This window comes from Ambystoma mexicanum, chromosome 1q (assembly GCF_040938575.1).
Source record: "Ambystoma mexicanum isolate Mex_15411 chromosome 1q, UKY_AmexF1_1, whole genome shotgun sequence".
Classification (NCBI taxonomy): domain Eukaryota; kingdom Metazoa; phylum Chordata; class Amphibia; order Caudata; family Ambystomatidae; genus Ambystoma; species Ambystoma mexicanum.
The window spans coordinates 1,313,555,469-1,313,569,715 of record NC_090922.1 but is presented as its reverse complement, the minus strand read 5'-3'; the positions used below and the strand labels follow the sequence as shown (position 1 = coordinate 1,313,569,715).

The window sequence follows — 14,247 nt, the reverse complement described above, 5'->3', positions numbered from 1 at the left end:
ACTGCTTGCCCACGGCATTGCCGCTCTCTACCCCAACTTTCAGTGCTATGCGGACACCCAGCTCATTTTCAGGCTACCCTCGGCCTCCTCCTCTCCTTCCCTCATCTCAGACTGTCTGCTACCCAGGAGTGGTGTGCCGTCAATGACCTCTGCCTTGATACCAGTAAGACTGAGATTCTACTCATCGGCACTCCCTCCTTCCCTGCAGCTCTCTGGCCGGCCTCTCTTGGCCCTCTTCCTGCAAGGCAAAAAACCTCAGGGTCATCTTCGACTCCACAATCTACTTCTCTCCACACATTTCTGATGTCTCTAAGAAGTCACACTACCAGCTGCACCTCCTCAGAGGTATTCTTCCTTTCCTCTCCTTCCCCCAGAAGCTCACCGTCTCCAGAGGCCTGGTTCTCTCTAGGCTGGACTATTGTAACAGCCTCTATCTAAATCTGCCTGCCTCTACTCTCCGCCCTCTGCAACTCATCCAGAACAGGACTGCAAGACTTGGCCTTGGCCTCAAGCCCAGGGACCATATATCTCCAGGGCTGAAATCTCTTCACTGGCTCCCAGTGGCTGCGAGGATTAAGTTCAAAACTCTCTGCATTGTCCACAAGGCCTTCTGGGGCCGAAATACCTTCCACCTCTTTCTTCCTAAATATCTTCCTTCTCGAGTTCTTCGCTAATCCGCCTCCAACTTCCTCAGGGTCAGCCGCTTCTCCAAGCAACAAGTTGGGGCTAGATCTCTCTCCGCAGCAGGGGCCTCCCTCTGGAACAGCCTTCCTGCCTCCCTGAAACTTGAGAACCATCTCCGGTTCCAGCACCTCAAAACCTTCCTCTTTGCTTTTGCTTTCTGTCCCCCTCTCCCCTGCTAAATTCCTGACAAACTGCACCGGGCCACTCTCACCGATCTCAGGCCCAGCCATTTGCCCCCAGCACTGCCTCCCTGGCAACCTCTGCACCTCGGGACTTACTCTTTATCCCTACAGTCCCCCTCCCAGCACTTTGTCTGCACTTACCTTGTACTTGCCACCAGCTGGCCCTTTATCTTATTCTACTATCCCATGTACTGCACTTTCCCTTCTCCCACGCCCCTCGTACTTTGCCTCCCCCCCCCTTCCCATGCACTTGCGCAATCTAAATGCCACCTGGCCTAAGATTGTTGTCGGTCTTCCCTTTGTGCCCCCCCCCCCCCCTTGCCTCGTCGCGCATTGAAACACTTGTGTATAGGCGCATTATAAATGCCATATCAGATCATATTTCAACCTAATGGGAGAAACAGCAAAAGAGGGGAAAAACCATAAAACCCCCAGCAATATTTGGTGAAAGCCACAAATGCGAAATATCGAAAGACTTTTAGACTTGGTCTACTTGACGCAAGAGTAAGTCAGGCACTGAGGTTCAGAAAGACGCCAGTGATGTTGACCTGTCGTTTTTTGTGAGTAACACAGACTTTAAAACACCTCACGCAATATTGTGTAGGGCTGAAATCCATGAGAACTTTGCATTTGGATCTAGTGCTAAAGTTATACCCTTCCTTATGTGGAGAAGCTGTGGCTGAAATTTGCTAACCCAAGAGAAAAAGAAGTCTATGATCTGATAAACTTCTTGCAAAAACTGGAAATAATGCCAACAGCCTGAAACCAGTTGGACGGTGCCAAAGATAGGAAGTAGGATGTGCATTGGAAGCAGAAAAACTGATTAAAACAACAACAAAAACCAGGGAAGGCTATTTATGTGGAGGGATCTAATGGAACTGAATGAAACTGAGGGATCTGGGAGGGACGTGGTCATCCGTGGGGGTTTGTCATATTGTGTTGATCTGCTTGCCTTGTTGCATCCTTCTGTTGGATTTAAACTCTTTTCAAAAAGTTTGCATAAACTAAATAAAATAAAGAGGGTGAGAACAGGATTAAAGATCTTCAATCAGAACTTAAAATTCTGCAGCACAAATCTATACTGTCTAGTAGCAAGCGGGATAGGATGAAAGTGGAAGATACGAAGAGTAAATTGAAGGAAGTTTTAGATGAACAGGTTGAAAGAGGTATGTATTTTATAAAACAAAGATTTTGGGAGGAAGGTGATAAGAGTGGACGTTTATTGGCTAACAAGTAGACTCTATCCGAGAGGTCATTTGTTCATAGGATTTTAGATGAAGCAGGAGATGGGAAGGTAACAAGTAAGGATATCTGTGAATGTTTTAAATCTTTCTATGCTTCCTTGTATTCTGAGAGTTCGCAGAATTAGGAGTTAATGTTGAATGATTTTTTTGCGAAAATTGAAATGTCCCGTTTGATGAGGGGAGGGAGTGTTTGGATGCTCAGATTTTTGAAATTGATGTGAAGGAGATTGCCAACTTAATGTGGGCGAATCCCTAGGGCTAGACGGGTTACTGGTTGAGTTTTACACAACTTTTAGTACAGCTTTAGTCCCAAAATTGTGTTGCCTGTATAATCAATTTCTCGCATTGAAGGACACAACCTCCCAATTATCGGTCTCTTAAATGTAGATATGAAAATTCTCACGAAAATTATGGCTATTAGGTCGCAAAAATACATGGGGGAGTTCATAGATTACTCTCAAGTTGGTTTTATGGACAAGAGATCTAATATGATATTAGAACTTTGTTGAATATAATTGGTCTATCGGATGGTCTATCGGATGCAGAAGTGGATAAAGTTTTACTTGTTCAATGCTGAGAAGGCGTTTGTGTTAGCTGGTCCTTTTTAAATTACACTCAATATTTTTATTTTTAAATTAGTACAATACTTTTAAATTATACCCAAAATGGGTTTTGGTCCACAATTTTTGAATGCGATTGGCGCTTTACAATATGACATCTCAGCTAAAATATGGGTGAATGAGGTGATGTCTTGTTCTTTCAAGCTGTTTAGGGGAACCAGACAAGGCTGTCCACTTTCCCCCTACCTGTTCAATTTGGCTCTTGAGTCGTTGCTGGCATATATTAGGCAGGAACTGAATATTTGTGGGTGGAAATTGAAAGATGGTGAAATAAAAGTATTGGCATATGCGGATGATCTAACAGTGGTTTTGACTAATCCGGCTGAAGGTGGAAAACTACTTCGGGAGATGTTGCAGGAAGTGGGACAGTTATTGGGTTGTGAATTGGGGAAAATCAGTGGCCTTTCCGATGAAATTGAATCCGCTAAGTAGAAGGTTATTGAATTGGGATTGTCAGTGGGCGGATGTCTTGATGAAGTATTTGGGAGTCTATTTGGTGCGGGATATTAGAAAGACAGTGGACTTTAACAGACAAATTGAAATCGATCCTACTGGAGGACATACATAGATGGAATAGATTAAATCTTTGGGCTAAAATCAATGCCATCAAGATGGTGTTGCTTCCGAATGTTTTGTATTACATTCAATCCCTTCCGTTGAAGTTCACAAAGGCGGCATTGAAGCATATTGATAACAGTTTTATGATTTCCTGTGGGGAGTGGGCAAGAGGCCAAGAATTCCACGATTTATTTTGATACGTAGTGTTAGAGATGGGGGTTTTGGTTACCCATTATTGGAACATTATTATAAAGGGTTCCTTTTGAAAAAAGCTTCCTATTATTTTAGGGAGGATGAGGGTCTTGATCCCTTTTGGCTTCAGATGGAAAAAGAGAAGTTGAGTCCATTCCCTGTGGACCGCTTATATTCATATGGAAGGTTACCGAAATCCGGGGTTAAGATAGAGGCATTAGCAGCTACAAAGTCTGCTTTGGTTTCGTTGATTCAAGGGTGTGGACAAAAATGTGTTTTTTTACAATTCTGCTTCTATTTGGTCGAATCCCGGTTTGCAGATTGAGAACAAAATGTTGCACTGGAGGGGATGGGCCAATAGGGGTATTCTGAAAATTTTTGATGCGTGGAAAGATGGTAGAATGGTTACGTTTGGAGGCCTAATGGATCGATATGGATTAGGGAATAGGGAGATTGAAAGCTATAGGTCACTAGAACGCTTGATGTTGGAGATACATCAATTGTTGAGTGAACCATTCGGTGATAAGCCCCAAGTGTGCATATTGTATAATGCTGCTCCAAATGTAGTTTCTACATTTATCAAAATTATGCCTGTACAGGTGTGTTATCAGGACTCCTGGGAGAAATTGTGGAATAAATGGATGGCCGAGTTGGGAAGGGATATACCTGAAGCTGAATGGCATAATGCTTCGAGGATAACGGTGAGAGCCAAAATGGATTTGAACTTGAGATATACTCATCAGCGAATTTTAGGGCAAATTTATTGGACACCGGTGAAAATGAAAGAGCAGGGTTTGATAGACTCGGATTTGTGTTGGGGATGTTCTCATTCAAAGGGAACTTATCTGCATATGCTTTGGGAGTGTGATAGAGTACTGACTTTTTGGAAGGAGGTCATGGATCGGGTAGATCTAGTGATAGGTAGCGCGTTCCGACGAACTTTCGTCTGTGGTCTTTCTCTCCAATGAAGGCAGATCTCTGGAAATCTGTGGTGCATCTGAATGGAGTGACAGGGCGTTGTTAATGGCAATTAAACATGAAAGTGTGGAAGTCATGCAAGAAGCCACATACGGATAGTTGGATGGTGGATATGCGCACACTTTCAAGGTATGAAATGTCTCGAGCATCTCAGCTTCATAGAGAGGCTGAATACTGTGAAAATGGGAATTCCTTAAATTAATTGTTTGAGTAAGGTATAGAATTAATAGGCTTGGTGGAATGAGGATTGGGAAGTGGGGGGGGGGGTTGATGTGCTTTTTTTTGTGTGTAAGTGTTTGTGCTGTCATTGTTTAAATTGGAATGTGTGGGGGGTTTATGAAAGATTACTATTGACTAAGGGTTGTTATTTAACAAAGGAAATGTTCTGTAACTTGTTACTCAACTCATCAATATGTTTTGATGAGGTTTATGGTTTAAAATTAAATAAAGTTGAAGAAAAAAAAAAAATGATCTCCCACTTAGTTTCATCCACTTTATAAAAATTTGCAACTGAGCATCATTAGCCGTCCCATTCATCTTTGGGTCACTCTTCCTATTACATACAAAAACTAAAAATAGTTTATATTTCTCATTTCAAAGGTCTCTCCCCTCTGCCAGGCATCCCTACCAGTGGAAGCCCGAGCCACTGGTTCCTAGGAGTCATTTCTTTTTTCATATCTGGAAACATGGGATGGACATCGATTCCATACTTCTCTATCTGCCACTTGCAAGGCCAGCAGACTCCATTTGATCTCTCCATCCAGTACCAGCAGACTAAACCTACAGTGCTAGAGCAGCTGGGACACATTTCAGAAATACTACAGCGGCCAGTGAATATGATTTTAGGCAAAGACAACAGTTCCTAGATATTGTGCTCACAGGCAGTTAAAGAATATGGTATTTGAGGAGGGCACCAACCAGGCACTCGGATATGTCCGGTTATGGAGGAAGGCAGGTAACTATTTAAGGGGCTTCAACTTACTCTCCAGTTTTGAGCAATTCTTCTGATTCACCAATTGTTCAGCTCGAAATGAAAAACTAGAGTTAAAATCAGAGTTAAAGTCAAACAAGTGGTCATTCTGCTTAAGGTACGAGAACAGTTGCTTCTTACTGGTAGTGCAAAGGGTTGAAACATACAAGGGAGTCCAGATACCGGTCAATAGTTTGCAAAGTAGTCAGCCTGCATTTGTTTCACTCTATGACCAAGATGGTGAATATCATTTTTGAGGCTTAGTGGGATCCCCACTTGGCTAACAGAGGCATGAAACAGCTTGTAAAATAACATGGCAACAACATTATGGTCATGTTTAGCTATTTTGATGTTGCAGACGTCAGAAGATTTAGCAATAGGCTGAAATAATGTAATAGCATTCCCAACTTAATTTGTAACTGGGGCAAAGGTGGATCATTTTGCTAGCAGAGGGGGAGGAGGTGGTGAGGAACGAATCTGGGAGACAAGAGTGTTTATTTTTTGTTTTATTGGCAAAGGTGTCACAGATTCTGTGCGGGAGATACCCAAGCCGTAGTGTGAAGAGAAGCAAACTCTAAATGATGAGTGTTTGAGAATTGTGCTTCAGAAATCGGGTGACTAGAATCATTTTCTGGCTCTTAAGAGGGCAGTTTCGTAGCCTCTTCTGTGATTGAGGTAAGCAATATGGAGGTGCTCACCAAACATTAGGCTAGGGAGAAGAGGTTCAACAAATGTTCATGAGATGCAAGATCAAATTAACCAGGTGTAATGGGGCATTTGGGAAAAGGGGAAATCTGACACGGACACAAAGATTACAGAGTGCATATTACAAGATAATTTGAACTATTTGCATGAACTACAAGAATATCTTTGTACATGTGATTAGGCAGTATTAGAGGGAGGCGGGGGGATCGATAATTGGGTAAAGTCATACAGCCCAATGTGTAGGAGCCACTTCTACTATATAAAACAGGCAAATGCTAGCAAAAGAAATATTACAAATATAATATTCCTTTTTTTGGGAGGGTTTGGAAATCATGAAAACATGGGAGCCAGACGCTTCCTTCCACGGCTCCGTTAAGATGTTTGAATGAGTGGTAAGAGTAGAGTAGTGCCACATGAAGACCACCGCCCAACCCACCTCTCCTGCTCCGCCCCACAGGATATATGACAATGTTGGGAAGGAGAGAGCATCATAGCAATGCTAAATCTTCCTGACCTGTGTCAACCCCACAACCTTTTGCTTTACTGGTGGATATTTTTCCCCTATACCTCAGTGAGTGGGTACCTTTCTCCACACTGTCTCTCTTTTTATGGGTGTCATTTTTAAGACTCTCTATAGTTCCTTTTTAATATTATCCTCTGACAACTTTTGGCACATTCTCCCTATTGTTGCTGTGCTGCCATTGGGTCCTCCCTTTGAACTTTCTCTAGCTATCCTTGTGAACTACAGTTTCAAAGGGTAGAAAGGATCTTTGGATCGCTTTTACATTTTTTTTTTGGCAAGACCAGTATCCCCCACCTTATATGGAGTACTGGGGAGATAACTAACATTTCTGTAACAGGGACAAGCTTACCTTTAATAGCTGGTGGCAGTGAACCTTTTTACTAATTCGGGGCACCTTTAGTGCAGGCTGTTTCTACAGCTCCGGTAAAGTGCTTATTTCACCAAAATGAGCAAACCCACCCCACCAAAAGCATCTTTTTTTAACATGTTAGTTTTCCTTGCCCATTCTTGTTCCTCCAGGGCGGGAAAATCCTTTGTGTCAGTTTTGTCTTCGGCGGGATTCCTGTGGATTTCCTGCCCAGGCTCCATTGTGTCTGGCAAGGAGAATTTTCATTTCTGTGCCAATTCCCTATAACCTTCGAGACCCACAGCATTGTGGGACAACAGAGTGGGTCTCCCGCCCTCCACCCCCCACCCCCTCTTCCTGGACTAGGATTTTGTGTTTCACACGGTTTAATAGAGTCTGGTAAACTCTCCATAGGCATCTGCTTTTGCATTGTGACACACAGCACCTTTTGTGCAGTGCCACTGAGAAGTCCCTTAATGTTTAAATACATTTTCCTGTGTGAACTACTCTGTTTCCAAGAATAGTAAAGTGACTTTTCATCTTACTTACCTTTTCTTTTGTGGGTCCAGCACACACCATCCTATGTGGATACAAAACAAGGTGGACAGTCTGAAACGCAAGTGTTTGAGAAACTCACCAGTGTTTTGGGTGGGGGGGTGGGTTACAGGAGGAGGGACATTGAGGGGAAGAAATAACTGTCATGCTATGTGTTGCATTTGCTGTAAACTTGTTGCCTTGGTTTAACATTAAAAAAAAAATATATATATTTGAGGTCTTGTGTTTATTCTGTTCAACTTTTTTTTTATATACACACTCTGCCTACTGTAGATGTAACAGTTCTATATTAATGACTACAAGTTGCCTAGCTATTTATGTCACCTGAGGGTGTAGGAATGGTCTGTGGGGCATCCCCAATGGGAAGTTACTGAATCTAAGAAACCTAATAGTGTGGATTTTTGAAGTGTATTTGAGCGTCGCTTTATATTGTTCCCTCTGAAGGCGGCTTGTTTAAATGACTGGTAAATAAATGAATAATTGTTTTATCAAGAAGCCTTGAGTATCAGTTTAGTTGTTGCAGTACCCCCCCCACCCCCCCCAAGGGTACTACCCCAAATCTTTACCCAACATCATGCAAGGAGCACAGTGAGCGCACAACAAAATTAGAAACAAAACTAAACATGGTATTCAGTAGTCCGGCATGGAGCACACTGAGCGCGCAACAGGATTTGAATAGCAGGCACATAGGTATGCTAATTCAGAAGTCTGGCACGGAACGCTGTGCGAGCAGGACTCAGGTCGATATGCAGGGCTCAGGAGTATGTATTGTAAGCTTCTCTGTTGTGCTGTCAATGGAGATGTATGGGCACCTTGGGTTTTGTTGCGCAATATGTTGGGTGTGCGTCGAATTAAAAAATTGCCCTTGCCATTATGAAATATGAACTGCGAGTTAGGTAGCATGAAGGTGGGGGAGCAAGCAGCCGTTTGGTGTTGTAGGCTTCTGGATGGATGTTTCTCTGGGCTAAGAGGATTGAATCAGGTTACGTTAGGGTGCTGTGTAGGCGGAAATGCAGCGGGGTTGTGGGGGCTACTGAAGTGAGTGTTTAAGGAGCCATCCTATAAGAGTAGCTGGCAAGGAGAAATGAGTTTTAAATGATGGCCAGCTGGGTATTTGCTGTGTGATGTGGCATCCCAATGTACACAAGAACGTTGAAGGAAGAAAAGGACTGAGAATACAGATTCAGTATTTAAGGTTTAAATAGCTTTTCTTGTGTGGGTGACAATTCCCAAGAATAGTAAAGTGAAATTGACTTTACTTCTCTTTGTAGGTCCAGCACACCCCATTTTACATGGAGTGCTGGGGGGGGGGGGTACTTAGTAGCCCCTTTTCCTACTTATTTTCTATGTTACCCTCACTACTTTAAAAGGCTGGTGGCAGTGGTTTAATTTTCCTACCATTGTGCTTTTCTACCGCAGGCTGAATCCGCAGCTGCAGTATAGCACCAATGGGTGACCATTTTGTCAAAATGGCCACGGTTGTCTTTTTTTCGCCATTTTCTGTTTGTGAGGTCTTTCTTGGATTTCACTCTGCGCGCCAAACCAGGTTTGAGACCTTTGTTCGTTTTGCTTTTGGCTGCCCTGGCTCCCTACAGACTCGTATATTCCATTTGACTGATTCTTACTGTCCCTCACATGAGATACATTGATATAAACGCCATTACTGTCCTAGTAAGTGAAGTCACTCAGGGTGCAGCAAGTGTGTAAGAAGCATCGTTAGAGTTAGCTACTTACTTTGTTACTTTGTGGGAATTCTGAACAAGTAATTTGAAGTGTATTTGAGTGCTACCTATATTGCTCTTTTTAAAAGAATGCTCATTTAAAAACAATAGTTTTTAACTACACACTTTGGGTGGAAGTGTTTGGCTACTTGTATTGGTGGATTTCTTTGCTACAGCTCACATTTACTCCTCTTGAGATATGTCTGGCTGCTCAGTCACATTACCAACTTGTGTAGTACAGACCTATACCAATAGGTGGGTTGCCTAATACCAAGAGGACACGAGTTGCGTAGTCTCCCACAGGTTTACTACATCAATCTTGCCTAACAATCCGCTGAGCGCCTGAGATGGTGAATTAATATGCCAGAAGGAGGAAACAAGCATGATTGCAACTATGTAGGTAATAGGTGCTTCTAGGAGTAGCCACTGAGATTCAATGAAAGCAGGCTGTAGGTGGTTGTATTACTGATGACCTTTGACTAGGAGGGCAGCCCTTTGGAGGATTATTTAAATAGAAGGCATGGTGGACAGAAGGCCAGCAGGGTAGGTGGTTCGTGTGTTCAGGTGACATAGGACCATCATCTGGTTGGTGGATTAGAAGCTGGCGTTTAGTAGGAAGGCCTCCACTTTTCCACATGTTGGATGGTTGGTACCAAGCGGTCAGTGACATCCCAGACTTCGCAAAGTTATCAGCTGTGGAATGAAGCATACGTTATAGGGACGAGCCAGGTCTGGATGTAGAGTTGTTTGGCTTTGTTGGTGGAAAGCAGAATTCTTCTTAGTGGGGGCTGAGTTTGAGGTAGGCGTTTCAACCAGGTCAGGATCAGGGAAATACCAGGTCTACATTTAGCATCATCTGCACTCTAACCTACCCAACCGAAGGATCCTAGGCCCCAGCCTTATTAAGCTAGGTTTTGTTCAATTCTGTTTATGTGCCTTTCAAAAGAACCTACTGTAGCCATAAAACAGCAAATCGTCAAGACCTTTTAAAATCCAGGGTTGCTCCAATTATGGTGCAACAGTACAAAAACATACATTCATGTTCTAGAACTGAACACATGTCATGCTGTATACGAATCCCTCTTGACGGTAGAGGTGACTGAGCGGTAAGCTCTCCCTCAGAGTACCCTGGCTAGCTTTACTAGTACAGTATTGCCTTCCATTTGCTGCAAACCTTTACATATTCGTGGTGTTCAGAATCCTGATGTAACCAGGACAGGAGGATAGCTCAGGGGCAACGTGTGCGTCTTACGCAGAGAAACACAGGCTCGAATCCTGGTCTTGGTTTAGAGACTGGCCTCCGGTATTAAGCGTGCGATACCAAATTAAGTAACTTGCTGGGATTAAAAAAGAAACCGCTCTTCTTGGATGCTATGCTAGGAATCCGAGCACCTGGTATGACAACAAAACCAACAAGTGGCAATTTTGCCAGGTATACCACATTTGTGGTGCATGGTAATCAAGATACTCCAGCGCCAATGGCGTACACTCCCCCCACCCCCTCCAAAAACTCGGCATCATCCAAATGAAACAAATAATTGAGAACACAAAAGAGTAATGGCATGGGGGCACAATTGCAGTCTGTTGGCTAAATTCAGTTCACAGCAAAACATCAACTGAACCGAACCCAAATTGTATTTAGAAAGCTACAGATCTCCCACATTTATGACAAGATATGTGCTCATACACAAGGACAAAAACCTAGGACACTGACCTGTCGTCCTACTCTGTCAGGTGGTGGCCACAGGGCATCATCTTCTTTGGTGATTTCACTGTCATCAATTATTCGTTTTAGTTCTTCCATAACACTTTTGTGAACATATGCCTACAAAACAAGAGTCAATATTCTTGTAATATTATACTTCAGCAAAAATATAAAAAAAGTTTACAAATTAATGTTAATTCACTTCGGGATAAGGTTAGGTCATGTACTGCTCATTAAGATTTGTGGACATTGTAGCATCAGGGGTTGGTCCCAATGCCTAGTTTGAGAATGTCCTATGTTGGTAAATAATGTTGATAGAGGAAGACGTGCTCACATAGCACTGCATCTTATGTGGTTATGTGAAGCAGGTGCAGAAGTATTTATTTCGGTATAAGGTAAAAAACCATTAAGATTTTTTTTAACCGTTTACACCACTCAGAGCGGTCTTACTAAATTGAACAGTCATGCCCTTGCCGCACATGTGCGCGCAGGGGGCAACAGGCATGCATGGGAGAACAGGTATGTGTTGATGCGTGTGTGTTGTGTAAAGAAGGCATGCTATCAACAGTAAGACAGACACAAGTGACCACAGTCCTAGGGTGTCTTTTGGATATTCCCTGGACCCTCAACTAACTCTATAGTAAAGTACTTGTTTGTTCTAATAGTCTTGCTTAGGAACTCTTACTACTTAAGAACCTATCCTGACCTGCCTGTTGGGCACTAGACCCTAGTCACCCCCCTTCTGCCTCTGAGAACAGTCATGCGCCAGGAATAAGGGAAGGATTGGGTGCTCTACCTAAAAAAGAGAATACGTGTTTAAAAGTAAGTTATTTGCAAAAGAAGTGGGTTGGTAACTATAAATGAGTGAACAGTTACAAAAAGTTATTACTTATCTTAGAAATGCTCTACCATTCTGAAAAGTATATACAAGATTGGATTACTTACCTTAGAAATGTTTTGCCATTCTAAAAATTATATGCAACCTCTGTTAGGGAGAATTCTCAGAAATGTGCCAATTCCTCTCTACCTTAGAGATCCCCAGCACCGTTGCTGGATTTTTAGGACTTTAATTTTTAACCTGGAGAGTGAGACCCTTTTCCCCACTACCTCATGTAATTTTCCTGTGATTTGAACTTTGCATTTTTTTTGGTTTTGGAGTCTGACAAACTCCATGGGCATCATCTTTTTATATTGTGACACACAGCACCTTCAGTGCAGTGGCACAGGGAAGTCTTTCAGATTTCCCAAAGGTTTAAATACCTTTCACTTGGATAACTACTGTTTCCAAGGGCAGTAAAGTGAAATTGACTTTACTTACATTTGTAACTTTCTAGACCCAGCACACATCTTACAATAGGGTGCTGGAGGGGTTACTCAGTATTCCCCTTGCCTTGTTTCACATTTTTATGCTACCCTTTCCTCAATGAATGGCTGGTGGCAGGTGTTTACTTTGAACAACTGTGGTGCGTCTTCACTGCGGGCTTCGTTCGCAGCTGTAGTAAAGCACCCTTGGGTGCCATTTTTGTCAAAATAGCCCGTGTCTTTTTTTGCCATTTTTTCGTGGAAAGGTTCTTCTTGAGATTTACTCATCGCACCAAACAAGTTTTGGTCCCTTTGTTAGTTTTGTCTTTGGCGGGATTCACGAGTGAAGCCTGCCTCTTGCTCCAGAGTGTGTGGCAAGGGCAAGAAGTGAGGGAGGTGCCCAAAACTCCCTGCGCTTAATCCCCTTGGTTACAGGAATGCACCCAAAAGGTGGTTGGCCGGCTGGCTGTCCGGCAAGGACAGCCACCCTGCTGTTTGACTGGCAGCTAGGCTGCAATGAATGGTAGAAACTGCATAAAAGGCAAGGCTTTTTGGCTTCGAAGGCAGAGTCGACCACTGGACGAAGGAATCCGACGAAGAACTTGGAAGAGACGCCCAACTCCTGCTGCAACTCCTGGACTGTTGGTTTGCCCGGTGAAGCCCTGCTGCTATGCTGAAGCTCTGAATTCGCCTAGACTAGAAAAGCTCTGCAAGCACGACTTCTCCCGTATAGTTGGTGGGACCAATCAACTCCAAAGTGAACTCGTCTGGACATCCTCTCGGAGCGGTCTATTTCCTTGCTGCTGCAGAAACTGAAGTGCCAGGGAGATGAACACCAGATTGGAGTGCATGGATTTTAAGTTGACCAAGAGCTCCAGGGAGATCTCTGGACTCCCAGGGAGTAGGACTGACTGAGCCTGAGCCACCTCAGAGTGCTGGACCCCAGATGCAAGGAAAGCCCACCTCAACTGACAAGAACCACGGTGGTGCTATTTGCTATAGACAGAAGGGCCACCGATTTGAAGAATGCCGGTTGCGGTCACTGACCGTCCCATTGTAGTGCATGAGTCCACATAAGTCCTCCCTCTTGTCCCCACGATTGAGGCCCAGGAACAACAGGATCTTTAGAGCTGCACAGGAACAGAAGCCAGCTGGAACCATTCCTTCTAACTAAAGGTACTGTACAGTCTAAGAAAATGTACCTCTTGTGTAGCCTTGCTTGTTCTCAGTTGAGACTTGTCTTGTTTGCTTCTGTAGAGTTGCGAATAGCTTCTTTACCTCACAAGCCTAAACAGCTTGTGGCTCTACTTTGATGACAATGCATTACTTACCGTAAAAGCATTTCTGATGGTTGTATCTGCTTAGATTCACATGCTGTGCATAGGTCCGACATCCAGTGGTCACTGCGGAGTATTGCATTTTGTTTTTCGTAGTCGAAAAGGGGACGTCAACAAGGCGTGTCTGTAACACTATCCCTATAGTGACGTGCATTGTACCCACAATCCCTCACGCGTCGAGGTCCCTCTGTTTGTATTTTTCTGCCCTGAGGGAGCCTTCTAGACGTGAGTGAGTACAGAAAAGAGAGAATATATAAAAAAGGTGTCTATGTTCCTTCCATCCGAGCGGGGAGGAAGGGTGGGCGCATGTGAATCTAAGCAGATACAACCATCAGAAATGCTTTTACGGTTAAGTAATGCATTGTCTTCTGATGTTTGTTAATCTGCTTAGAATCACATGCTGTGCATAGACTAGCGAGCAGAACCCGGAGTTGGCGGTGGGTTATGAGAAGGAACAGTAGAGAAAAGATGTCTTAATACTGCCTGTCCCACCTGGGAGTCAGATCTAGAGTGTGTATCTAGACAGTAGTGTTTTGTAAAGGTGTGCACAGAACTCCAGGTAGCCGCTTTGCAGATGGACTCAAGGGGAACATTTGCAATGAATGCTATGGAAGCCCCAGTGCCT

The 14,247-nt window shown here is 43.6% G+C and overlaps 1 protein-coding gene across 1 annotated transcript in view; it reads right to left on the bottom strand.

Annotated features, from left to right (window-relative positions):
* MAGOH (mago homolog, exon junction complex subunit) overlaps positions 1-14,247 on the bottom strand; it is a 121,837-nt gene that overhangs the window by 57,950 nt on the left and 49,640 nt on the right. The window contains exon 3 of the mRNA XM_069642169.1: positions 10,993-11,103. Coding sequence (XP_069498270.1) covers positions 10,993-11,103 — 111 coding nt within the window. The remainder of the gene's footprint in view (positions 1-10,992; positions 11,104-14,247) is intronic.